Source organism: Crocuta crocuta, unplaced genomic scaffold, assembly GCF_008692635.1.
Source record: "Crocuta crocuta isolate KB4526 unplaced genomic scaffold, BGI_CrCroc_1.0 scaffold866, whole genome shotgun sequence".
In the NCBI taxonomy this organism is placed as follows: Eukaryota; Metazoa; Chordata; class Mammalia; order Carnivora; family Hyaenidae; genus Crocuta; species Crocuta crocuta.
In genome coordinates, this window is record NW_027531900.1 from 265,738 (window position 1) to 291,671 (window position 25,934).

Consider the following 25,934-nt stretch of genomic DNA (forward strand, 5'->3'; position numbering starts at 1 on the left):
ACCCCACCCTCTCAAAAAAAATAAACAATAAAAAAAAAAAAAAAAAAAAAGAACAAGAAGGGGAGCCTGGGTGGCTCAGTTGATTAAACATCTGACTTCAGGTGAGGTCATGATCTCACGGTTCACTAGTTTAAGCCCTGCGTCGGGCTCTGTGCTGACAGCTCAGGGCCTGGAGCTTGCTTTGGATTCTGTGTCTCCCTCTCTCCCTGCTCCTCTCCTGCTCATGCTGTCTCTCTCTCTCTCAAAAATAAATAAACATAAAAAAAAAACAACAACAAGAAGGAAAATATAGTTCTGCTGGTGTGTGATAGTTGTCTAAGAAATGATGTCAACTTCAGCAAAGAGGAAATGTGAGAACAGAACTTGATGTCCCCGAACATCCCATTTTCACCCACACCTTCATAGCATGATCTTGTATTCAAACTTGTATCATGTTATATCTTACTAACTTCTACTAAGAAAAGGTAGAGGGGCACCTGGGTGGCTTAGTCGGTTAAGCATCCGACTTTCGCTTAGGTCATGATCTCGCGGTTCGTGGGTTCGAGCCCCGTGTCGGGCTCTGTGCTGACTGCCAGCTCAGAGCCTGGAGCCTGTTTCAGTCTGTGACTCCCTCTCTCTCTGACCCTCCCCTGCTCACGCTGTCTCTCTCTCTCTCCTAGAAATAAAAAAATAAAAATATTTAAAAAAAAAAAGAAAAGGTAGAGATCAATCTCACCTAAAGAAATGTGACCCTGACACAAAACATTTGTCTACTGATACTTCTCAGACAACTGTTGAGGAAAACAGTAACTATACATATTCATGGAATTCAAGAGGGCAGTTTCCAAACACTAACCCTAAAGGACACAAATGAGAGGGGAACCCAAGATTGACGCAACGGGTGCACACACTACATGTCCCCACAGACCAGAAGCTTGAGCTGTAAGTCATCGCTTTTTCTCACCTCCAGCAGAAAGGGTAGCTGTGAGTGAAGGTGCTGGCAACAAGAAGTCGGCCTTCTTCCTTCAGGGTCCTTATGATGTTTTTGTCAGCATCCTGTTAAAAAAATAAATATCCAGTCATTAAAATATCTACTACAATACTTAGTAACGTGATATAATTATGTAAATTATGGCAATACATTTTGATATGTTCATCATGAACAAAAGGCAGAAATAACACATGTATTTTAAAAATACCCAGCACGTATTTTGGGCACAGTCTAACTTTAGGTACTTATTACGTGCTTCCATACCCCATAAGGTAGTAAAGTCTTCCACCAGCAATGGCTGCCCAGAGGCCACAAAGCTGCTTCAGGAGATACCAGTCAGAGCCTACTTTCCTGCCTTTGGAACTAAAGCATGCTTCCTCTCAAGACCCTTACAGTGTGGCCGATAATCTATCTTTCTGGTTTTATGTGCTGAAATAAAACAAAACGAAAACAACTTTCTGGGGAAAAAAAAAAAAAAGTCCAGATATGGAAGCTACTTAAAAACTGATTAAACAAAGAAATATGATGAAACCCACACCTTTTTCTGTACTACAGACACAGACCTTCACATACTGTCCTGCGAAATCTGTCACTTCTGCTGTGAAGCAGCCTGAAGCATCCACAGGGCAAACAGGAGGAGAGTCTTTCTGAATAATGTTAAAGTCCATACAGACCCGATAGTCATCCTGGGGAGAATAAAAAAGGATAAGTGTGTTTGAGACAAGAATGTGGAAGGTGATCAATTCACAAGAAAACATTTCAGTCTTCTGACATATGACTTAATTCACTTCAATTATCCTCTCACTTGAAGTTAATTCAGGACCATTCAGAGAGCCCCTTACAGTTGGACAGGGACTACATCATCTTCCCAGCCATTATTTCACAGACCCCTATATACAGCAGAGCATTCACTAAGTGAGAAGGAAGAGGACACACATGTATCCCTGGTGAACAGAGATGCATAAATACTCAACATAATATCCACATACTGCACTCAACACTACAGTAAAAGAATCATTCACCATGATTAAGTGGGATTAACTCTGGGGATGCAAGGGTGGTTCAATATGTACAAAGAAATCAATGTGATACATCACATTTCCAAAATGAAGGGTAAAAACCATATGATCATCTCAATAGATGCAGAAGAAACACTTGACAAAATTCAACATCCATTCACGTAAAAAACCCACAACAAAGTGGTTTAGAGGGAGCTTATCTCAAAATAATAGTGGGCCTCTACGGAAAACCCACAGCTAATGTCATAGTACATGGTGAAAAACTGACAACTTTCCTTCAAAGATGAGGAACAAGACTAGGATGTCCACTCTCACCATTTTTAGTCAACACAGTACTAGAATTCCTAGCCAGAAAGCCTGCTAGATGAAGCATGCTAGAGTTCCAAAGGCAGGAAAGTAGGCTCTGACTGGTATCTCCTGAAGCAGCTTTGTGGCCTCTGGGCAGCCATTGCTGGTGGAAGACTTTACTACCTTATGGGGTGTGGAAGCGTGTAATAAGTACCTAAAATTAGACTGTGCGTAATCAGACAAGAAAAAGAAGTAAGAGACATCCATATTGGTAAGGAAGAAGTTAAACTGCCACTTAGCAGATGACATGACTATATATTAAAAAAAAAAATCTAAAGACTCCACCAAAAAACTATTAGAATAAATGAAATCCGTAAAGTTGCAGGATATAAAATTAGTATAGAGAAATCTGATGTGTTTCTATATACTAATAATGAAGTAGTAGAAAGAGAAATTAAGAAAACGATCCCATTTACAATCACACTAAAATAATAAAATACCTAGGAATAAAGTTAACCAAGGAGGTGAAAGACCTGTCTGTATTCTGAAAATATAAAACATTGATGAAAGAAATTGAAAAGGCCACAAACATACGGAAAGAAGTCCATGCTCATGGACTGGAAGAACAAATACTGTTAAAACAACTATACTACCCAAAGCAATCTACAGGATAAATGCAATCTCTATCAAAACACCAATAGCATTTTTCATAGAACTAGAACAAATAATACCAAAATCTGCTTGACCCACAAAAGATTCCAAATGGTCAAAGTAATCTTGAGAAGGACTAAAGCTTCAGGTACTGCAATCCCAGATGTCAAAGGCATATTGCAAAGTTGTAGTGATCAAAACAGTATGGTACTGGCACAAAAACAGACACACAGATCAATAGAAAAGAATACAGAGCCCAGAAATAAAGCCATGTTTATACAGTCTATTAATCTATGACAAAGGAGGCAAGAATATACAATGGGGAAAAGACAGTCTCTTTAATAAATGGTGCTGGGAAAATTGGAGAGCTACATGCAACAGAATGAAACTGGACCACTTTATAACACCATACACAAAAATAAACTCAAAATGGATGAAAGACCTAAATGTCAGACCTGAAACTATAAAATTTCTGAAAGAAAACACAGTAATCTCTTGAACATCAGTGATAGCAAAGTATTTATGGATATGTCTCCCCAGGCCAGGGAAACAAAAGTAAAAATAAACTATTGGGACTACACCAAAATAAAAAGCATTTGCACAGCAAAGGAAAGCATTAACAAAACTAAAAGACAATCTACTGAATGGGAGGAGAGATTTGCAAATGACATATCTGATAAAGGGTTAGTATCCAAAATACGTAGAGCTTATACAACACCAAAAAGGCAAACACTCTGATTAAAAAATGGGCAGAGGACCAGAAGAGGCATTTTTCCAAAGAGGACATTCAGATGCCAACAGACAAATGAAAATATACTCAACATGACTAGTCACTGGGCAAACGCAAACCTAAATCACAATGAAATATCGCCTCATAACTGTCAGAATGGCTAGTATCAAAAAGACAGGAAATAACGAATGCTGGCGAGGATGTGGAGAAAAGGGAGCCCTTGTGCGCTGTTGGTGGGAATGTAAATTGGTAAATCACTCTGGAAAATAGAACGGAGTTTCCTCAAAAAAATTAAAAATAGAAATATCCTATGGTCTAGCAAATCCAGCCTTGGCTATTTACCTGAAGAAAATGAAAACACTAATTCAAAAATATATATGCACCTCTATGTTTACTGCAGTATTTATAATAGCAATGATATGGAAAGAACCCAAGTGTCCAACAGATGAATGGACAAAGAATATGTGCTAAATATACAATGGAGTATTTTTCAGCCATAAAAAGAATGGGATCTTGTCATTCCTGACAACGTGGATGGACTCAGAGAATATTAGGCTAAGTGAAATAAATCAGACAGAAAAAGACAATTAACATGAATTCACTCCTATGTGGAACCTAAAAAACAAACAAAACCCCAAACATATCTAGTACCTGCCAAATACATTTTATTATTTTTTTTATTTTTATTTTTTTTTAAATGTTTTATTTATTTCTAGGAGAGAGAGAGAGACAGCGTGAGCAGGGGAGGGTCAGAAAGAGAGGAAGTCACAGACTGAAACAGCCTCCAGGCTCTGGAGCTGGCAGTCAGCACAGAACCTGACGCGGGGCTCGAATCCACGAACCGGGAAATCATGACCTAAGCGAAAGTCGGACGCTTAACCAACTAAGCCACCCAGGCGCCCCCAAATACATTTTAAAAGGAAAACCTAAACCACAATTCAAAACCAAGTTTCCTTTTTATTTATTATCAGTGAAGAAGTCACACTAGTTGACCTGAAATTATGAATAAGTGAAATCTAACTAGTTCTTAAAACCCTGTAAATAGTATTATGAAGAATGCTTCTATCATATGGAATACTGATCAGGTATTTTGTGATATTAAGGAAGACTTAAATTAACTTTACTGGGTGCAACAGGGCAAGGTGGTATATTAAAAATAAAAGTCCTGATCAGTCACAGATGTATATGGATGAAGGCCATGATGTTGAGGATTTGTTTCAAAACCCTCAGGCCTAAGTAAAGGTATGAGGGAAAGAGGAGAAGGAAGAAGATAAAACAGATTAATGCAGGTGGATGATGCGAACATAAGGATTAATTATAATATCTCTTTACTTCTATGTATGTTTAAAGATTTCCATAATAAAAATCCCTGCAAAAGTACGAAAGCAAAATGACGAATGGAGACAGACTAGCTTCACTCTCACCAATAAAATGATCAAGCTGAGAAGAGTTTGTAGGTAGGTCCCCAGTGGGTGTTTTATTCATATACAAGTTACATCAAAAGAATTGCCTTTTTAGAAAAATTACTCTGGGCAACATTTAAAATTAACCACACCAATGGGCATGGAGGAGGGCACTTGTGGGGATGAGCACTAAGTGTTAATATGGAAACCAACTTGACAATGAACTATTAAATAATTAAAAAAAAATTAACCACACCACACTGCTTTGAGGAGGTCAAATTTTGCCCTCTCGTCATAGTGTTCAGATGAGCACAGCGGAGGTAATGGTACCTCTTGGCACTCTGACGGTCATGGGGACGGCACAGAGTTGCACATGGTAGAGGGCAGAGTGCACGGTAGTACATTATGAAAGAATGAAAACAAAGATGCTTTTCAGAAAGATCAAATGACCAGGAAGGCCTAGGATTTAGCTCACCATTTGCAGAGATGAGCTCAGGTTGAGAAGGAACTGCAGCTCTAAGTCTGATAAGCCATCTTTGGGAGTACGGGGCTTGAAAAGAGTTGGCCCCTATGATGTGTACAAGCATGAGGGGCACGCACACACACACAGGAGACGCGCATCCAAGAACTCCACTACTCACAGCACCGAAGTACGGAGCCTGGTGCACCACTCCAGTTCCCTCCTCCTCCCGCACGTAGCTGTCGGTGAGCACCGTGAAAGCACCGTTCTCCTTGCACTGCAACAGAAAGATGAGCAGGCATAGTGAATGGGGCACCACATTTTAGGATTAATTTCGTAACTGGTAAAAGTCTGAAAAAACTTTTAAGACGCAACATTATTTTCAGACATAGGACAGAATAATTCACACTAAGAAGGAACAGTTACCTGAATACATCTTTTCTGTGAGTAATTTATCACTTAGAAATGAAAGAATTAATTTCATTATAATGAAAATAATTAATTTCAAATAATCACTGAAATGAAATAATTCCCTGAAGAATTTATCTGAAGAAATGCAGAGAAAATGTTTGAACTTCCCCAGTCACAAAACCAGGCTTTCTAGGAGTCCTGGTGACGCCCTAGCCACGGCAGCACCTGTTGTCACGCAGCCTCAGAAAATGTCCCCTAACCCACTGCACCTCTGGGGTGCTCCCAGTCACCTTCCTGTCAGCCCTGCCAGCAGGGCAAACTCCCAGGAACTGGGATAGGCGCCCACAGTGACATGCTATGGTTAAAGGCACTCCACACACTGTGACACGGAGGGACTCACGGTTGCAAAGTCAGGTCACTACCTACGATGCTACAGACCTCCTCCTTCCACCTTCATCTCTCCCTACGTTTTTCCACACACTGTCTCAGCCAAACTGATCCTCTGCTGGTCTTTCTGCCTTAATAAAGAGTACTTTCAGAATAGACTTTCACACTTAATCACATTTAATCCAATGATCTTGTGAAAAAGGCACATAAAATTCCTGTGTTTTAAATATATTGATTCTATTTGCATTTCACAGATGAACTAACTCAGAACAAAGATGAAATCATTTGTTCAAATACCCAACTAACTGTGATAAACACAAACTGACTCAAGGTCTCTGGCTCCAAATATGATGCTGTCTTCAACCATATCAAAGCTCTGTAATTCCTTGGCACTTGCCTAAAACCAAACTTGAAAAACAGCCAGGAATTCCTCACTGCCGTAACTTATATTACCTGGTAATATTTTCGGTGTGGGAGGACAGGGGCTGAAAGGTGTGTCTTCAATAGTTTAAACGTGGAGTGGGAACACTTGTGGCCTTAGAGTCGGAGGCAGGAGCGGGAACGGTTTTAGCAGCAGACAGTGGAACCCCACTGGCATCCTGTCTCTCAGTCTCTCACTCCCAAGGCTGGGTGGTCAGTGGTCACCGGAGCTGCAGCGTGGCCCCCACGGACAGCATCTGCTCCCACTTAATATTTCAGAACATGTGTATCTTAGGGATATATTTGATGACTTTGCCCTAAGTCAAAGAATTTCTTCACTCAGTGAAGGTCCCAGAAATTCAGAAGCTACCTGAATGGGATATGTAACAAGTGCACATTCCAGATAGACCTCTGACTGAACCCAGACTTCCTCTCTGGTGTGTTTGAGTGCATTTGCTGAGCACTGAGCTCTCCCTGGGTTCTCAAATAGGGTCTGTGGGTCACAAAGGGGGAGTCACTGATTTCGTGAGAGAGTTTCAAGACAAATCCGACAAGGGGTGCCTGGGTGGCTCAGTCTGACTTTGACTGAGGTCATGATCTCATGGTTTGTGGGTTCAAGTCCCACGTCAGGCTCTGTGTTGACAGCTCGGAGCCTGGAGCTGCTTCAGATTCTGTCTCTCCCTCTCTTTGCCCCTCCCTTGCTTGTTCTTGCTCTCTCAAAAATGAATAGACATTAAAAAAATATGACATAAAACAAAATATGTTAAGATATACAAGTGAAGAATGTACTAATGACATTTTTCAGAAACAGAAACCAGAGGCATTTCAAAAGACGCTTTTTCAGGTGGTGTCTGAGTTCAGCCTTGAAGTGTGGGTTGTACTTGAGCACCTTAAAGAAGGTGAAGGATTTCAAAAACAAGAGGAAAAGCTAATGAAAACAAAGGCAGGGAAGGAGGAAAAGAAAGGGCCAGTTTGACAGAAGCAAAAGATATGTTTAAAGCAACATTATGGGGTGCCTGGGTGGCTCAGTTGATTGAGTCTATGACTTCAGCTCAGGTCATGACCTTGCGATTCATGACTTCGAGCCCCACATCAGGCTGTGCTGTCATTGCAGAGCCCGCTTTAGATCCTTTATTCCCCTCTTCCTGCCCCTCTCCCATTCACAGGCACATGAGCTCTCTCCCCAAAATAAAAAAACAAAAAAAAAAATAAAGCAATATTAGAAGATGTGGTTAGGAAGCAGGTGGGCCAAGTGGAGACCACCTGAGAGGAATGAGCCGGCTGATGGCTGCAGGCTCACAGGGAGCACAGGAAAATCCATCAGCAGCAACCTGGAATGTAGAAGAAGGCCATCACAGTTGACCTTGGAATAACACAGGCTGGAACTGCGGGTCTCCTTAAACACTTTTCTCCCTAAGAGTGGACGACAAAAGCCACGAGACACTTATTTACAATTGTCCACAGCAGTCTCCAGGGGACTGAATCAAAGGCGACTGCTGTAGAGGTCATACCTGCTGCCCTGAATTCCCTGAGGCCTGCTGAGGGTGTCAGCAGTCCCCGGGGCCCTGGGGCCAGGCAGTGATGAAGGTTGTATGGTGAGGGTGTGGTGGGGTCCAGCACTGAGGGCTGCCAGGCAGGAGGCTGGACTATAGAACAGGCTGGGCACGAAGGGAAGGGACAGCCCTGTACAGGGAGACCCATGTCCCTGGCACCCCCACTCCCTGAGTCCTCTGGGAACCAGGCTCTGGGGCTGTACCAGGGCAGCCACGGCCTGGAGCCCTTCCTGGCTGGCAGAAGACTCCTCTCTTAAGTGCACCCCAGCCCACATGTAGCCACAGCTGCGAAGGTCACGGACTGGTGGCGTGCCTCCCGAGTGACAAGGCAGCTGTCCTGCTGCTACAATTGTGGAGCCAAGGCCACCAGGATGTAGGACGTCACTTTCCTGGTGGCTGGTGAATTCTGGATTTTTTTTCCTTTTTTAGTGAAGATGTTTTCTTTATTCCTCTTCAGTACATGCTGAGATGCCATTTTTCTCCCTTAGCCTATAAAGCACTGAACAAGTAAGATTCTGTAAAAATTCCTGCATGTCCATATTATGCTGCAGCTCTAGTATATGCAACATTCAACTCAGCAACTCTTCCTGAAAATGCTGTATCTATATTTATAAGTTAACTGGTGTTTGTTCACAAATGCTAACTTTTTCAGGTTTACATATCATGGTTCTACTTACCTGATAATAGAGAAAGTTGGCTTTCTCTATTCTAGGGCAGCATAAATAGAAGAAATGGTGTTTTAAAAAGATGTGCTAGGACTTTGTACTTTGTGTCTTTTTGTGGAGAAAAACTTTTTATACATACTTAATGTTTGGGAAAACAAAGTATTCAAAATTGTTTAAACCACCAAAAATTTTTTTCAATGAATACACTACTGAAAATACTACTATATATTTTCTCTTCCTTAGGATTTTCTTCTTCTTTTTAAAAAATGTTTATCGATTTTTGAGAGAGTGAGAGTGAGAGAGTGAGAGAGAGAGAGACAGAGAGAGAGAGAGAGAGCGCGCGCTGGGGAGGGGCAGATACAGAGGGAGAAACAGAATCTGAAGCAGGCTCCAGGCTCTGAGCTGTCAGCACAGAGCTCAATTTGGCTCGAACTCATGAACCGAAAGATCATGACCTGAACCAAAGTTGGGTGCTTAACCAACCATCCAGGGCTGCCCTTATGATTTTCTTAAAAATTATCTTTTTTCCTCTTGCTTACTTTAAGAATATAGTATATAACACATATAAAATCCAAAATATGTGTTAACTATTTGAGTTACTGGTAAGGCTTACGGTCAACAGTAGGCTATTAGTAGCTACATTTTGGGGGAGTCAAAAGTCACTGTACTGGGGTTGGCACTACTGACTTCCATGTTGTTTGAGGGTCAAATGTAAGTGGGACATGAGAAACATGGAAAAACAACACATACAAAAATGAAGACAGATGTGAACAATACTGTGGACAGAGCCCAAATGGAGAGATCACCTGCATGAACCAAACTCTACTCCTGAACCAGAAGAGGGGTAAGCAAATGTTTTATCCTGGGGTGTGGTATAAGGTTCTGCCAACTAATACTATGTCCAGCTGAATATAATTTCCACATAAGGCATAAAGCCTGGTCTGAGGGTGGTGTTCACTATTTTATTCTAACACCTATAGATAGGGATCAATGGGAAATTCCTGCTGAACCTGTTCTTTTGTTGGTGGTGGTGGGGTTTCCATGGCAACTATAGCCATGGATTCTCTGTTGGCAGAAAATGAAAACTACATAAAACTGCTTCATGACTCTTAAGAAAACGAAGTTACCAAATGTATGAGCTTTGCCTTGGTGCCTAGATTTAAAACATCCACCTCATCAATTTCCTTGACATGAATGCTGTTGATTGTTAAGACACAAGGTTTTATTCTGAGCAATATCTTAAATTTGTAAAACAAAAACACCCCCAAAACAATAGATTTCCAGGATGATATGTAAACTAGAAACAATAAAAATATACACATATAAATCTTTTCAAACTTAAGTGTTTCCTTTTGTAACTTAAGACGAGTATTAAAAAATTCTTATACAATTTTAACTATTAAAACAAGAAGGCATACACATATAATTTAACTCTGTTACTACCAAGAGAGACTCTGGATTGGGACTCCCACACAAGCCACAGGACACCCATATAGGCCACAGATGCACCCAGGTATGCAGGACCCATGTTGGGCAGGTCCCTGAGCTCACCTGCACAAAATAGTCAAACAGGGGCCTGTACTTCTTGCCTTTGAGATACACACCAGGAAACCTAGAAAAGGAGAAAGGCAAACTCACAATTAGAATAAAATCCTCCAAGAAACAAAACTGCAGCCACATCAAGTCACCACTCCCTGATGGTTTAGTTGTTTCTCAGTCATTAATACTGGAACATGTGGCCTGAATGTATGCAATACGAGTATTAAAACTGAACTTGAATAACAGAGCTTTTGGGTAGTAAGTGTCTCACGTTTCAAGGTTAAAGACACATCCACACATACAAATCAGTAATTTGCATACTCACCTTTCAAGGACCTCATAGTCAGTCTCCAGCTTATAGAGGGCTGGTAATCTGGCTTCCATTAAAATGAGCAATTTTCCTCTAATGACATCTATGAGAGCAAGGAAAAAAAAGTGTCACTCATTCAAGTGACATTCAGACTTCAGCGGATTCTAGATGCACACCAGCACACTGCTCCCTCTCGGGGTCCTGTATCACCTGCACCCAGTGTACTCAGCACTCAGGGAAATGCGGCAAGAACACCAGCACACATTCCTTTCCAGACCCGAAGATGATGAAAACAACAGGTGCACTTAACTGACCTTCTACTCATTTTAAGTATATTAATCCTTATTTTCTCTGGCCAAAAGTAACATATGTGAACCTTTAAAAATCTTAACATTGGGGCTCTGGGTGGCTCAGTCAGTTAAGCGTCCAACTTTGATGCAAGTCAAAATCTTGTGTTTTGCGGTTCCAGCCCTGCACTGACTGGGCTCTGTGCTGACAGCTCAGAGCCAGGAGCCTGCCTCGGATTGTGTCTCCCTCTCTCTCTGTCCCTCCCCTCCTCGTGCTCTGTATTTCTCTCTCAAAAATAAACAAACATTAAAAAATTTAAAAATCTTGGGGCGCCTGGGTGGCTTAGTTGGTTAAGCGTCCGACTTTCGCTTAGGTCATGATCTCACGGTTCGTGGGTTCGAGCCCCGCGTCGGGCTCTGTGCTGACTGCCAGCTCAGAGCCTGGAGCCTGTTTCAGTCTGTGACTCCCTCTCTCTCTGACCCTCCCCTGCTCACGCTATCTCTCTCTCTCTCCTAGAAATAAATAAAAAAAATAAAAAAAAAAAAATTTAAAAATCTTAACATTAACAGGGGCGCCTGGGTGGCTCAGTCGGGTAAGTGTCCGACTTTGGGTCAGGTCATGATCTTACAGTTTGTGAGTCTGAGCCCCATTAACAAACCAAGAAACTCTGAGAAAAGTCCTCCATAACCTCATCCCCTTGTAAGGCACTATCATTTGAGTGTCTATTTTTTTTTTTTTAATGTTTATTTATTTATTTTTGAGACAGAGAGTGTGTGTGAGTAGGGGAGGGGCAGAAGGGGGAGAGAATCTCAAGCAGGCTCCACACTGTCAGTGTAGTAGGGCCCCCTCCCTAAGGAAAGAAAAAAAATCTTAAGGCAACCTTGCTATTCATGTATGTGATGACATCCCTCATGACCTTGCAACATGAGACCACTTTAATCAGACTGCATGTTTATGCTTTACCATATATAGGGGACAGAGAAGTAAAAAATATATAACAAATCACGCTATGTGGTGTTTGGGGCTCAGTTCTTTGGGTACGATGCCAACTGAGCAATACTGGCTGGAATAGAGTTGCTTCCTGGAAAAAAAAGCCTTGGTGTCATGACTCTCTGTGCGAGAATCCTGCTACATCAGCACAGAGCCCGATATGGGGCTCAGACTCATGAACTCTGAGACCATGACCTGAGCCAAAACCAAGAGGTGGATGCTAAACTGACTGAGCCACCTGGGTGTCCCTTGAGCGTCTATTTCTATGTGTATACTAACATATGTCTTATGTGAATGGGTACTTTTTTTTCTTTTTTTTACTAATTATGGGATACCACCGAATATAGCTTTTCATTGGTCTTCACACACTATGTTGTGAACATCTTTTCATATATTAGCACATATTGCCCTTTTGTTTGTCTAAACATTTAAAATTTAACAGCAAGTGGCAAACCACCTTATAAAAATAGACTAAACTCCCACTTGTAAAGTAAGATATATTTGAAGATTTACTGGAGCCTGTGACATATATGCAGTTCACTGTTAGAAACAAGAGAATCTACGGATCACTGTGAAGACCTCTGCAATTACTGAAAAGCTGCTACAAATAATGCTGCCACCCACTAGCTCTGGCTGCACCAGAGCTTCATGGTCAGTGGAGTCTACATTTTCTGGATAAAACTCAGGACACATGGCCCACCAGGTATGTGGGTCACATGCGGGCAGAAGGACTGAAGTGTCTACCTGATGACCCCTCAAGCTGTCAGACTCACTAGAGAATGGCCACATCCCCAGGGAGACACCGAGAACTCGGGCTGTGGGCCTGCTTTGTGCCCCGTAGCCGCCCATCTGCTCCCAAGACCCAGCTAACCAGTAATGAAAACACCATGTTCTGACCCACGAGCCCCTCCCCCATTCCTTTTTTTGGTATCTTTCCTCTGCCTCACTAGGAGTTGTGAATCAAGTCACCTGTCTTGTAAGACGCTTTCTTTTCTAGCTACGGTTTTCTTTTCTTTCCATGGCTTCCCCCTCCCTCCATAAACTACCCAAACCTGAAGGAACAATCTTTTTTTTTTTTTTCATATAAGTCTACATGGAAAGGGCTTCATCAAGATTTTGGCTAACTCTCTACAAGGGACTATCTGAAAGGCACAAAGCTCTCAAGTTCTGGTACCAATTCTGTGACACAATGAATTATAATAAGAAATACATATTTCAGTCTTAGTCCCTATTCCTGACAGAGCTACTAAAACCCTTGAAATGTCCTAAGTGATAACAGCTATAAAGATGTCTTTTGTTATGTTAATGAGCCCAAAGTCACTTTAGGATTGGAATTTTCACCCCCACCCATGGAAAGGAGAGGGGCCAGAGATTGAGTTCAAACACCAATAGCCACAAAGCCTGCATAAAACCTCAATAGGATGGGGTGTGGAGTGCGTCCAGGTTAGTGAAAGTATCTACATGCTGTGAGGGCAACTCATCCCAGTTGCATGGGGGACGGAAGCTCCTGTGCTCAGGACTCTTCCAGACCTCCCCCATGCACTTTATCTGACTGTTCATGTGTATCCTTTATAATATCCTTTCATGACAAACTGCTGAGTGTGGGCCTCTCTAGTACATTAATCCAACCTAAGGAGGGGATCATGGTCTACAGGAAGCATAGGAGTTGAAAATGACATATGCAGTGAGGGTGTGGTGGTGCAGACGGTTCTGTAGGACTGAACTCTTGACCTGTGGGATCTGATGCCTGATGCTGTCTCCAGGCAGCTTAGTGTCTGAATTAGATTAACGCTTGGTGGTGCTGGAAAAACACACATCAAGGTCCTAGTAATGATGAGATGCCACCTCTTAGAATCTCTAGTTCCTCATCTGTAACAGGGGCACGATGCGTAAAAGGGTATTACAATCTGAAAATTGTAAGGAATCTTTTTTTGTACCTATACTATTTTAATTTTTATTTGCATTTACTTTTTCAACCAAAAATTAAAAAAAAAAAAAAACTTTTAGAGGGGATTATGCTATTCAAGTTCTAACACTTTTTCAAAAACTTATTATTTTTACTCCAAAAAGAAACCAAAAGTTTTCGGTTTTTCCCAAAGTAAGTTAAAACAATCTTATCTGTATCAGTCCTAAGTAACCTGGCCCAGGCCAAGGCTCACCTTTAATCTTCACGTACTGCATATCTGGATTAACACACAGGGCAAGGTTACTGGGGAGAGTCCAGGGAGTGGTTGTCCAAGCCACCAAAGACAAATTTTCATCTTCCTCCAAAGGGAAAGTTACAAACACTGAAGGGTCTTGTACATCCTGAGATAAAATGAGATAAAGTACCCTTTTACAAAATCTGTAATAACAACACAGAAGAAAAAGGAGCTTATCCTAAAGAATAGACTTCCATAATAAAAACCCACTGCCATATTTATAAAAAGAATATATAAAGCAAGAAATTCCAAATATATTTTTTATATTTTTAAAAAATGTTTTAACAGTTACCTTAGTAGTTGCAAATAAAACACTTTTAAGTATATCAAGAGGAATACATAATAGAGGTTTCACTATTATAATAACCTATCATATAACAAATCCATAAAAAGTTAGGTCAACAAAATAACTGTTTTGGAAAATAGTTATTTTTTATTACAAAATATAAAAATGAATCTTTTTTTTAAAGATACGAATGTGACCTTTTAAAAAATTTATTTTGAGACAGCGTGCATGTACACATATGGGAGAGGGTTACAGTTCGTCAGTTTGAGTCCCGCATCAGGCTCTGCATGGACAGTGTGGAGCCTGCTTGGGATTCTCTTTCCTTGTTTCTCTGCCCCTCCCCCATCTGTGCTCCTGCTCAACTAAATAAGAAAAAAAAAGAAAAAAAATTAATAAACAGCTCCAAAGCAGAAAAGCTCGTTTCCTGACCCAAACCAACTGCATCTAAATAAAGTGCCCTGAGTCACAGGAGCCCTACAAACTTCACCTTATTCACATACTAACTAACCACCAGGCAAACCTGAAAAAAATCCTAGCCCGAACTCCCCTACTGTCAGTGTCGTGAAACAAAGACCAAGGATCTGTCCCAGCAAGGCTGGAAGTACAGCAACCGAACAAAACACATAAGCTACGATTCTCTTTTGCTGAAATGAACATTAGTGGGAGCATTAACACAATGAATCAACATATTAGATGTTATTTTATCAAGATCAATTCCTTAATTTCAATTACTTAAAAGAATAATATGGATTGTAAGAGACATGTACAGAAGTCTTTAGAGGAAAAGGGATAGATACCATGTGTGTGCTACCTACTCTCAGAGGGCCCCGGGTCTTCCCCCTGTGCCTTAGGAAGAGAAGGATAATGCAAACATGGTGACAGGGTGACCACCACTGACAGATAAACGAGAACTCTTAAGAACTTTTCATCAAGTCTAAAAATTATGTCAAAACAAAAGCAGACGGCAGAACGGCTGAGACACAAGACTGAACACGCTGAGTGCTGGCAAAAGCGCTGCAGTGCACACGGAGGAGCCTCTGGTACCCATGAGAGTCGGAGGGGGCGAGCCGTGAGGGCCAGGCCAAACCTGCCCACCACCCCTGCTCTTACAACCCAAGAGCTAAGAACGGTTTTGACAGAGCTGAGAACCTGCAAGAGAGGCCACTCAGCCCACAAGACCTAAAATACTATCTGGTACTTCATGATTTGCCAATCCCTGTACTAGAGCTGAATGTAGGTACAGCCTACGATTCAACAACTCCACTCCTGGGTATGTAATCAATCAACGGAAGAAACATGTAAATATTGCTCCCCAAAGACAACCTCCAGAATGTTCACAGTAGCACTACTGTGAGAACCCCAAACTGAAAATTACCTAAATGCTCATCAGTGGTACAATGGGTAAATTAATTTAATTACCAGACAGTAATTAAAATGATCTACTACACACAACATGGATGCCTTTTCAGAAACATAATCTTGAACAAGAGAGGCCAGACACTAAAAAGCTGATAATGCACACTTCATTTGTATATTCATTCATATGTAACGAATGTGTCGGAAAATTTAAAGATAAAAAAATAAGTATTTTTCTACACCACAAAGGTTTACCACTTGGAACAGGTGGAAGTATGCTCTCCTGGAACTCAGTTTACTTCTGCACAATCTGCTCTCCAAAGACAATTATTTGTTTACTTACAAAGCACACCCTCTGAAAGCTCTAGGAGCTCACAAGCTATTACGGTAATCTAATAATGTAGAAATCTAGGAGCCAAAGAAAACTCCAGCATAAGTACACAAAGATTTATATTAAAAAATGTTCTTGGCAACACTGTTTGCTACCATTAAAAAAAGGGCTGGGGCACTTGGGTAGTTCAGTCGGTTAAGTGTCTGACTCTTGATCTTAGCTCAGGTCATGATCTCACAGTTTGTAGGATCAATCCCCAAGTCAGGCTCTGTGCTGATAGTAAGGAGACTGCTTGGGATTCTCTCTCTGCCCCTCCCCCACTCATACTTGCTCTATCTCAAAATAAATAAACATTAAAGAAAGGGCTATACATTTTAAAACAACTCAGATGAATGCCCTGCAATCTATTTGTTATATGAAATACTATACAGCAGTTAAAAATGAACTTCAAGCTACATGTATCAGGATGAATCTTTAAAACGTAATGTTTCCTCTGAAAGGCAAGGTGCAGGGTAAGTAGACTGCATGAGATTAAACACAAGCATAATGGGTGTCTGGGTGGCTCAGTCAGTTAGGTGACAGACTCTTGGTCTTGGCTCAGGTCATGATTTTGCAGTTTGTGGATTTAAGCCCCACACTGGGCTCTTCACTGACATTGTGGAGCCTACTTGGTATTCTTTCTCTCCGCTTTCTTCCACCCCCACCTCTCCTCGGCTTGCATTCTCACGCTCAATAAATAAACTTTAAAAACTTAAAAAAAAAAAAAAGATAAGCATAAGAATGTTGTATACTGTTTACATATACTTAGGGAAATAGCAAAAGTATTAAAATACGTATGGAAAGAAACATAAAATTCAGCACAGTGTTAACCTATCAGGTTGTAAGAAGGAAATGGAGGGGCGCCTGGGTGGCTCAGTCAGTTAAGCATCCGGCTTTGGCTTAGGTCATGATCTCACAGTTCGTGGGTTCGAGCCCCGTGTCAGGCTCTGTGCTGACAGCTAGCTCAGAGCCTGGAGCCTGCTTCAGATTCTGTATCTCCCTCTCTCTCTGACCCTCCCCTGCTCACCCTGTTTCTCTCTCTCTCAGAAATAAATAAAACATTAAAAAAAAGTAAGGAAATGGAAAAGAGAAAGATGCTATAAATACATAAATTGTGGACTATTTATTTGGACAGAAACTACAACAAAAGATCCAAAACTACATACAACAGGAAGGACTGTAGAAACATAATGCTGAGTGAGAAAATAGTTACAAACGAATACCATCATAAAAAAAAGTGACTCTCAATGGCATACGTGCTGAAGGACATAAACCCAAGATGGAAGTACCAATTTCTTTTTCTTTTAAATGTTTTAAATGTTTAGTTTTGAGAGTGAGATAGAGTGCAAGTGGGGGGGGGGGGGCAGAGAGAGAGAGAGAGAGAGAGAGAGAGAGAGACAGACAGACAGACAGAAACTGAAGAAGGCTCCAGGCTCCTAACTGTCAGCCCAGAGCCTGATGTGGGGCTCAAACTCACGAGTTGTGAGATCATGACCTGAGCTGAAGTCGGGTGCTTAACCGACTGAGCCACGCTAGTGCCCTTGGAAGTGCCAATTTCTACAAAATACAGAGGAGGTGGTCTAAATTAGATCATGGAGACATAATCAGCAAAATTCATTGTAGGAAACTCTGCAAGATAAAACCTGTTTCCTAAACAATAATCTGCAAGGGGAGGAAAAAAAAAGAAAAAAAAAGAAAGTGAAATGGAGACCTGCGGATGAAAGCAGATCTAAAAACAAAACTATTACCATGTGTAAACCTTCCTTAGGTCCTGATTCAAAAACAAAACCAAACCAAAAAGAACAGAGGATAAAAAAAGACATGGTATTTGAGAGACAAATAGAGAATGTAAACATTGATGATATCCAGGTATTAGATCATTAGAATATTTTATATTCAGGATAACTGATGACTTTTGAAAATGTGATAATGGTAATATGGTAATATTAAAATAACCATTTTTTATGTCTTAAAGATATAAAATGGATCATTTATTAGTAAAGTGATGTGTCTGAAATTTGCTTTGAAAGAGGGACTGGGAGAAGTGAGTGGGATATGTGCTGAGGGGGCAGGACTGGCCACAGCTAACAGCTACTGGGGATACGTGACAGGCACGTGGGAGTTAATTCATTATTTTGTCTACTTTTGTGTATGCTGTTACACATGTATGTGTAACATGGATACATGTTAAAGGATCTTTCAAATGTAAGCAAACACAGCAACATATTAAGGAATGACAAAGTTAGGCCTTCGATAACCAAGTACTTAGTATATTATTCTCTACATTTTTATGTGCTTAAAATATTGTATCTAAAAAATACAACATGACATGAGCTCTATCATCGAAAGCTATTTAGGAGACAATAGGACGCATCATGGCCACCTCAGAAGGATTTGCAAGGATCAAATGAGATGTATGAAAGCATTCTGTGAGATAAAAAGTGCTTTGAAATAAAGCTTTAATGATATAATTAAGTCAAACAAACTAATGTTCTTTAAAAGCAAAGAAGGTTAAAGCCTCAGAAGTGAAAACACCTCTTGAATACATACACGAGAACTGATATTTCCTGTTTCAGAAGACTGCCTCCCGTCACTGTCTGTCTAGATAAGGTAAAGCACAGAGTATACTCTGGTGACATCACACTCGTCTAACTCTCCCATCTTAGCAGTGACAGCTGCTATTCCATTCATCAGAAACAAAATTATAATACCGTCAACCAATCACAAATCAGATTTGGTTCCAAATACTTTTAACAAACGAACAAATGCTACGGGGTCCCAGCTGAGGCATCATCATGCCAACCAGCAACTCTTCCAAAGCAGTGACTGAAGGGAAAGAGGGAAAGCTGGACTGGTTAACCAGAGAGGCACAAAAATATGGTCAAAACAAGCAGAAGCTATCATACGAAAACACACCATTCACAAATCTCATGGGGAAAAATCCCTAATTTTTAATCTTAACAGAGCTCAGTTCAGTAAATGGCAACATCTCCAGCGCTGCATAAGAAACAGTCAAACTGACAGACTCCCCATGCTAATGTTCCATTAGTTCCATGAGGAACTGGTACCATGATCACAACTGGTTAACCTCTGTGTGCACAAGTTAATGCCCAATGACATGACACTCACCTTGTAGTTCTGGTGAGACTCGAAGTTGGAGAGTGGAGTGTTGCACGCGGTGGAGAAAGGCATAACTTTCACACCTCTGTACACAAGGCCCTTATCATAGAGCTGTTTGAACACCCACCTAACAAGTAAAGAGACAGTTTTACAACAGTTACACAACCAAAATTCTGTCTCCCCAGACTCAAACATTTACACCAGTTTGTCTATAGAGTTTCTATCAGCCAGTCAAGTAGAAACATCAGGCTTCTCAACCTGGGGACTAGCTGGTAAATTACACCAGAGCAGTTGGAGATATTACGCAGTCATTGAAAGTGCTAATATCCGTTTACATGGGAAGATGTTTATGACTTCATGTTGAGTGAGAAAAGCGATACCATATTGTACAACGAGATACTAGTTGTGTAAAACTGTACATATCTGTATACATACCTATGATTTTTAGAGATGCTGAAAAAGCAGATTTTCACTAGTATGTTAACTACGGTTGGGATTTCGGAATTTTTGCCTAATAGTTTTCCGGTATATTGCTTAAATTTTACTCTAACAGGTACTTTTACAAAAGCAATTTAAAAGGAGTAAACCACTGGGATTAGGATACTCTCCTACAGTTGGGCAAAAACTTTTACTAAACACTTAACCACGTTGCTTTAAGCCAAATGCACCAAAACATTGAAATGTCACTGGTAACAGTTATCCCAGGTTCTCCCGTGGGGACTACTCACCTGTCCCACTTGGAAGTCAGGATGCACCTTAATTCTGCCACAATGTATAGTTTTTATAGTCTAATTCCTATGTGTTTGGTACAATGAGTTAAACTTTTTCATTTGCTAAAATACATTTTTATGAAAAACTGTGCATATTTTTTCACGGTATTGCTTGGCTTTAAACAAAGATTAAAAAGTGATGTTTTATATCAAATCTCCCAAGTTTATTAATTCTTTTTGAGCCATACTTGACATGTAATTTTGTATTTGGATTTGACATTTATACATACTGTGAAATCACAGTAAATCCAGTTACTGTCCACCACTAAGGTTGCAACAATTTTATTTTTCTTATGATAAGAACTTTTAATATTTATCATCTGGGCAACTTTTAAATATGCACAATAGTATTCACTATGGTCACCGTGCTATATGTTACATATCCAATATTTATTTATAACTGGAAGTCTGTACCTCTTGACCCACTTTACCCACCTCTGCCCTCTGGCAACCACCATTCTGTTCCCTGTGTCTATGAGTTGTGTTTTTTTAGATTTTACATGTAGGGAAATCATATGGTATTTGTCTTTCTGACTTATGTCACTTAGCATAATATCCTCAAGGTCTTTCCATGTTGTCACAAATGGCAAGATTTACTTTTACGTGGTTGGGTAATATTCTATTTTAGACACATATACACTCACATTTTTTTTTCATCTATTTATCAATTGGTGGACATGTAGGTTGACTCCGTATCTTGGGTACTGTACCTAATACTGTGATGAACGTAAAGATACATATCTTTTTTGAATTAGCATTTTCATTTTTTTTGGATAAATACTCAGAAGTAGAAATGCTACATCATGTGGTATTCCATTTTTAATTTTTTGAGGACACTCCATACTGTTTTCCATACTATCCATACCAATCTACATTCCCACCAACAATGCACAAAGATTCCATTTTCTGCATATTTTTGCCAACATTTATTATTTCTTCTCCTTTGGATCCTAGTCATTTTGACAGGGTAAGGTGGTATCTCACTGTGATTCTGATTTGTATTTTCGTGATGCTGAGTATCTTTTCAGGTCTATTGGCATCTGCAGGTCGTCCTTGGGGGGAAAAATGTGTCTTTGGGTCTTCTGCACATTGTTATATCAGATTTTCTTTTGCTACTGAGTTGTAGGAGTTTTTTAAAAAATATTTTGGATATTAATCCCTTACCAATACATGATGTACAAATATTTTGTCCCATTCAATGGGTTGCCATTTCATTTTGTTGAAGGCTTTTAATGTTTACTTATTTCTGAGAAACAGAGAGCCAGGGAGGGGCAGAGAAGGAGACAGAATTTGAAGCAGGCTCCAGGCTTTGAGCTGTCAGCACAGAGCCTGATGTGGGGCTTGAACCCACAAATCCTGAGATCATGGCCTGGGCCAAAGTTGGATGCTTAACTGAGGCACCCAGGTGCCCCGATTGTTGACGGGTTCTTTTACTGTGCAGAAACTCTTTAGTTTGATATTATCCCATTTGTTGATTTTTGCTTTTGCTGCCTTTCTTTTGGAGTCATATCTAAAAAAATCATTGCTGAGACGGATGTCAAGGAGCTTACTGCTGGTTTTCCTCTAGGAATTTTATGGTTTCAGGTCTTACATTCAAATCTTTATTCCATGTGATTTAATTTTTGTGTACGATGTAAGATACCAGTCTAGAACCATTCTTTTGCATCTGGCTGTCCAGCTTTCCCAGAACCATTTACGAAGAGAGTGTCTATTCTCCACTTATATTCTTGGCTCCTTAATTATTAGCCACATTTAAGTGTTCAACAGCTCTAATCCAGAGCATTAATAGTACCTTTTTTTTTTTTNGGTGGACATGTAGGTTGACTCCGTATCTTGGGTACTGTACCTAATACTGTGATGAACGTAAAGATACATATCTTTTTTGAATTAGCATTTTCATTTTTTTTGGATAAATACTCAGAAGTAGAAATGCTACATCATGTGGTATTCCATTTTTAATTTTTTGAGGACACTCCATACTGTTTTCCATACTATCCATACCAATCTACATTCCCACCAACAATGCACAAAGATTCCATTTTCTGCATATTTTTGCCAACATTTATTATTTCTTCTCCTTTGGATCCTAGTCATTTTGACAGGGTAAGGTGGTATCTCACTGTGATTCTGATTTGTATTTTCGTGATGCTGAGTATCTTTTCAGGTCTATTGGCATCTGCAGGTCGTCCTTGGGGGGAAAAATGTGTCTTTGGGTCTTCTGCACATTGTTATATCAGATTTTCTTTTGCTACTGAGTTGTAGGAGTTTTTTAAAAAATATTTTGGATATTAATCCCTTACCAATACATGATGTACAAATATTTTGTCCCATTCAATGGGTTGCCATTTCATTTTGTTGAAGGCTTTTAATGTTTACTTATTTCTGAGAAACAGAGAGCCAGGGAGGGGCAGAGAAGGAGACAGAATTTGAAGCAGGCTCCAGGCTTTGAGCTGTCAGCACAGAGCCTGATGTGGGGCTTGAACCCACAAATCCTGAGATCATGGCCTGGGCCAAAGTTGGATGCTTAACTGAGGCACCCAGGTGCCCCGATTGTTGACGGGTTCTTTTACTGTGCAGAAACTCTTTAGTTTGATATTATCCCATTTGTTGATTTTTGCTTTTGCTGCCTTTCTTTTGGAGTCATATCTAAAAAAATCATTGCTGAGACGGATGTCAAGGAGCTTACTGCTGGTTTTCCTCTAGGAATTTTATGGTTTCAGGTCTTACATTCAAATCTTTATTCCATGTGATTTAATTTTTGTGTACGATGTAAGATACCAGTCTAGAACCATTCTTTTGCATCTGGCTGTCCAGCTTTCCCAGAACCATTTACGAAGAGAGTGTCTATTCTCCACTTATATTCTTGGCTCCTTAATTATTAGCCACATTTAAGTGTTCAACAGCTCTAATCCAGAGCATTAATAGTACCTTTTTTTTTTTTTAGGTGCTTAACACAAATCCTGGTTTTTAGATGCTTCTCTAATCATGAGAAATCTAGCAGTTCAGTGACTATGAAGCCCCCTCTCCAAAGTCTCTGGCCTGTCGGAGAAACTTACAAGCATCCAACTTGGGTATACAGGCCTGGGGATGTGTTCACAGGGGCCTGTCAGAGTCAGAGGGTATGAGAACTGCACCAAAGCATCTAGCTCCTCAAAGGCAAAGGACTTGGGCCAAGCATGTACCACAGATCTTGACTAAGAGAAATGCAAGCAGGTAGACAGGAAGGCAATAAGAGCCATGTGCACCTACAATACAGCACAAAGAAAGTGCCCTATACAGAACAGCTTTGCAACTCACCTGTCATTCTGTATAACTTAATAAAAGACTTCCTCAAGGTCTGAGATATATACTTAGGGCATTCTGCAACCATAATGGTGCTTCTTTGCCCATTAAGGATATGCAATGATCCTCATACTATTCTAAGAGGTTCGCCTACTAAGACTTTGGCAACACAATGGTTGTTCAGTAAAAACAAACTAACATTCATTTTGAAACAGCTATGCAAGGGACTGCACTATACAACTTGCCTCAGTATAAAATTCATATACACAGTCTCTTAGATTTCATTATTTAAAAAACAAAACAAACACAAATTTAAAAAATACTTCTGAAACTTAATTTTCCCTAAATTTGGTACCAAAATGGCAAAAATCTTTAACTGACATTAGGCCATTTATATTCTTTATCTGATTGACATGAACAATTATGTGTTCTGATGAAAAATACTAACGTATTTGGTTACAGGTTGCTGCTCAACTTGTTGGAACTATTATATACCACAGAATATATGCATATCCTATTACTTTAGTAGAATCCAAAATTTACTGAATTCAAATACAAATCTGGGGCGAGAGATAAACAGTTGGTGCATTGAGGATTTTTAGGACAGTGAAAATCCTGTGTGATGCTAGAATAATGGCTAGAATGTATACACCAAGAGTAAACCTGAAAGTGGACGTTGGGTGATTATGATGTGTCAGTGTATGTTCATTAATGGTAACAAATATACCACCTCTGGTGGGGATGTTGATAATGGGGAGGCTGTGCATGTGTTAGGGCACAGGGAATATGGAAAATCTTTGTACTTTCCTCTCAATCTGCTGTGAATCTTAAAGTGCTCTAAAAAAATAAAATAATAAAGTTTTAAAAACATAAACAAAACAAATCCATCCCAGATACTTCATATAAATAATTGTGAATCTGAAAAACTGATTCATGCTAGATAATCTCACCACTAAACAATAAACAGAATATTCATTATATTTACAATTTCAAATAAACCTACCAGACAGATTCCATGAACTGTGGATACAGAGTTTTGTAGTCATTGTCAAAGTCAATCCATCGGCCAAGTCTGGTAACAGTAGACTTTAAAAATATGAACATCAGAGTTATTAGACAATGATATTTGTTACTGCACTTCAATGTGTTATATTTGTATCATCACCGTGTACGATGATTTTGGAAAAACAGAACAACCAATGTTTCAAGTAAATCTATGTAAGGTTAAGAACCAGTTTTCTTGACATTCGTCTTACCTGCACATGATTTATTTATAAATATTAATATTCCTTTATAAAAGTCTACCCAAAGTGACATTTGGCAAATACCTCAGGTATAATTGCTGGTGGCAAGAATCATCAATGATGCTAAAACTCCTAAGCAAAAGTATAAGGAACAGAATATTTGCAAAAAATCTCCCTACAGCATACTTAATTACAAAGGAAAAGCTACAAATTAACAACAGAGAAACCTGACCTATATTACCTCAGAGAACAAAATTAATGTCACCAATGAAACATATCAGCATCACAGGCCTCCTGACAAGACAGATCGAGAAGGGCATGACGTCACTTCTGAGCATTCTTTATCAAAAACGCATACATAACCTAAACTTAATCATTAGACAACATCAGACTTTGGGAGACTTTCTACAAAATAATTGGTCTGTACTCTTTAAAAGTGACAAGGTCGGGGCACCTGGCTCAGTCAGTAGAGCATGCAACTCTTGATCTTGGGGTCTTGAGTTCTGGCCTCCCATTGTGTGTAGAGATTAAATAAATAAATTTAAAAAAAAATTTTTTTTTTTTTTTTAAAGTGACAAGGTCACGAAAGACAAAGAAAGACTGAGGGAATCCTCTAGCTTGAAGGAGAATAAGGAAGTATGACAACAGAATGCAATGTACATTCCTATACAGGCTCCTGGATCTGCAATATTTAGCATAACTGGTTAAATTTGAAAAAGGCCTATTATATTTTATCAGTGTTAATTTCTTGCTTTTTCAGAATTACATCATGATTATTAAAAGTGTTAGAATTTGGGAAGTAGGGAAGAATATGAATTCTTCATAACTGTTTTTGTAATTTTTTATTAAGTCCGAATCACTCAAAAATGAAATGTTAAAAAAATAATTTTAAGGTAAAAAAGCTATATGCATATTATATTCTTTAGATTTTTCCCTTCTGGTAATCAGGCAACAAAGTCTGACTGAAGAAAGTTACTCCTCAGAGTCTGGAGCCTACTTCAGATTCTGTGTCTCCCTCTCTCTCTGCTCCTCTCTTGGTCATACTCTGTCTCTCTCTCTCTGAGAAAGAAATAAACATTAAACATTTTTTTAAATTAAAAAGTAAAAATGTCAGAGTAGGAGAAAATGGAAGAGCTTTGAATTTCGGTGTGATGAAATCAGATTTTATTCACCAATCAAGAGAAACTACTCAAAATGCTGAGCAGGGCAGGGCATCAACAG

The 25,934-nt window shown here is 39.7% G+C and overlaps 1 protein-coding gene across 2 annotated transcripts in view; it reads right to left on the reverse strand.

Moving 5' to 3' along the window:
• Window positions 1–25,934, reverse strand: part of IARS1 (isoleucyl-tRNA synthetase 1) — a 68,976-nt gene that overhangs the window by 34,387 nt on the left and 8,655 nt on the right. For both annotated transcript variants that reach the window (XM_077773960.1, XM_077773959.1), the window contains exons 5-12: window positions 24,473–24,555; window positions 19,427–19,544; window positions 14,244–14,391; window positions 10,822–10,909; window positions 10,509–10,569; window positions 5,703–5,798; window positions 1,534–1,656; window positions 944–1,035 (exon numbers count right to left, since the gene is read on the reverse strand). In XM_077773960.1, the coding sequence (XP_077630086.1) occupies window positions 944–1,035; window positions 1,534–1,656; window positions 5,703–5,798; window positions 10,509–10,569; window positions 10,822–10,909; window positions 14,244–14,391; window positions 19,427–19,544; window positions 24,473–24,555 (809 nt within the window). The remainder of the gene's footprint in view (window positions 1–943; window positions 1,036–1,533; window positions 1,657–5,702; window positions 5,799–10,508; window positions 10,570–10,821; window positions 10,910–14,243; window positions 14,392–19,426; window positions 19,545–24,472; window positions 24,556–25,934) is intronic.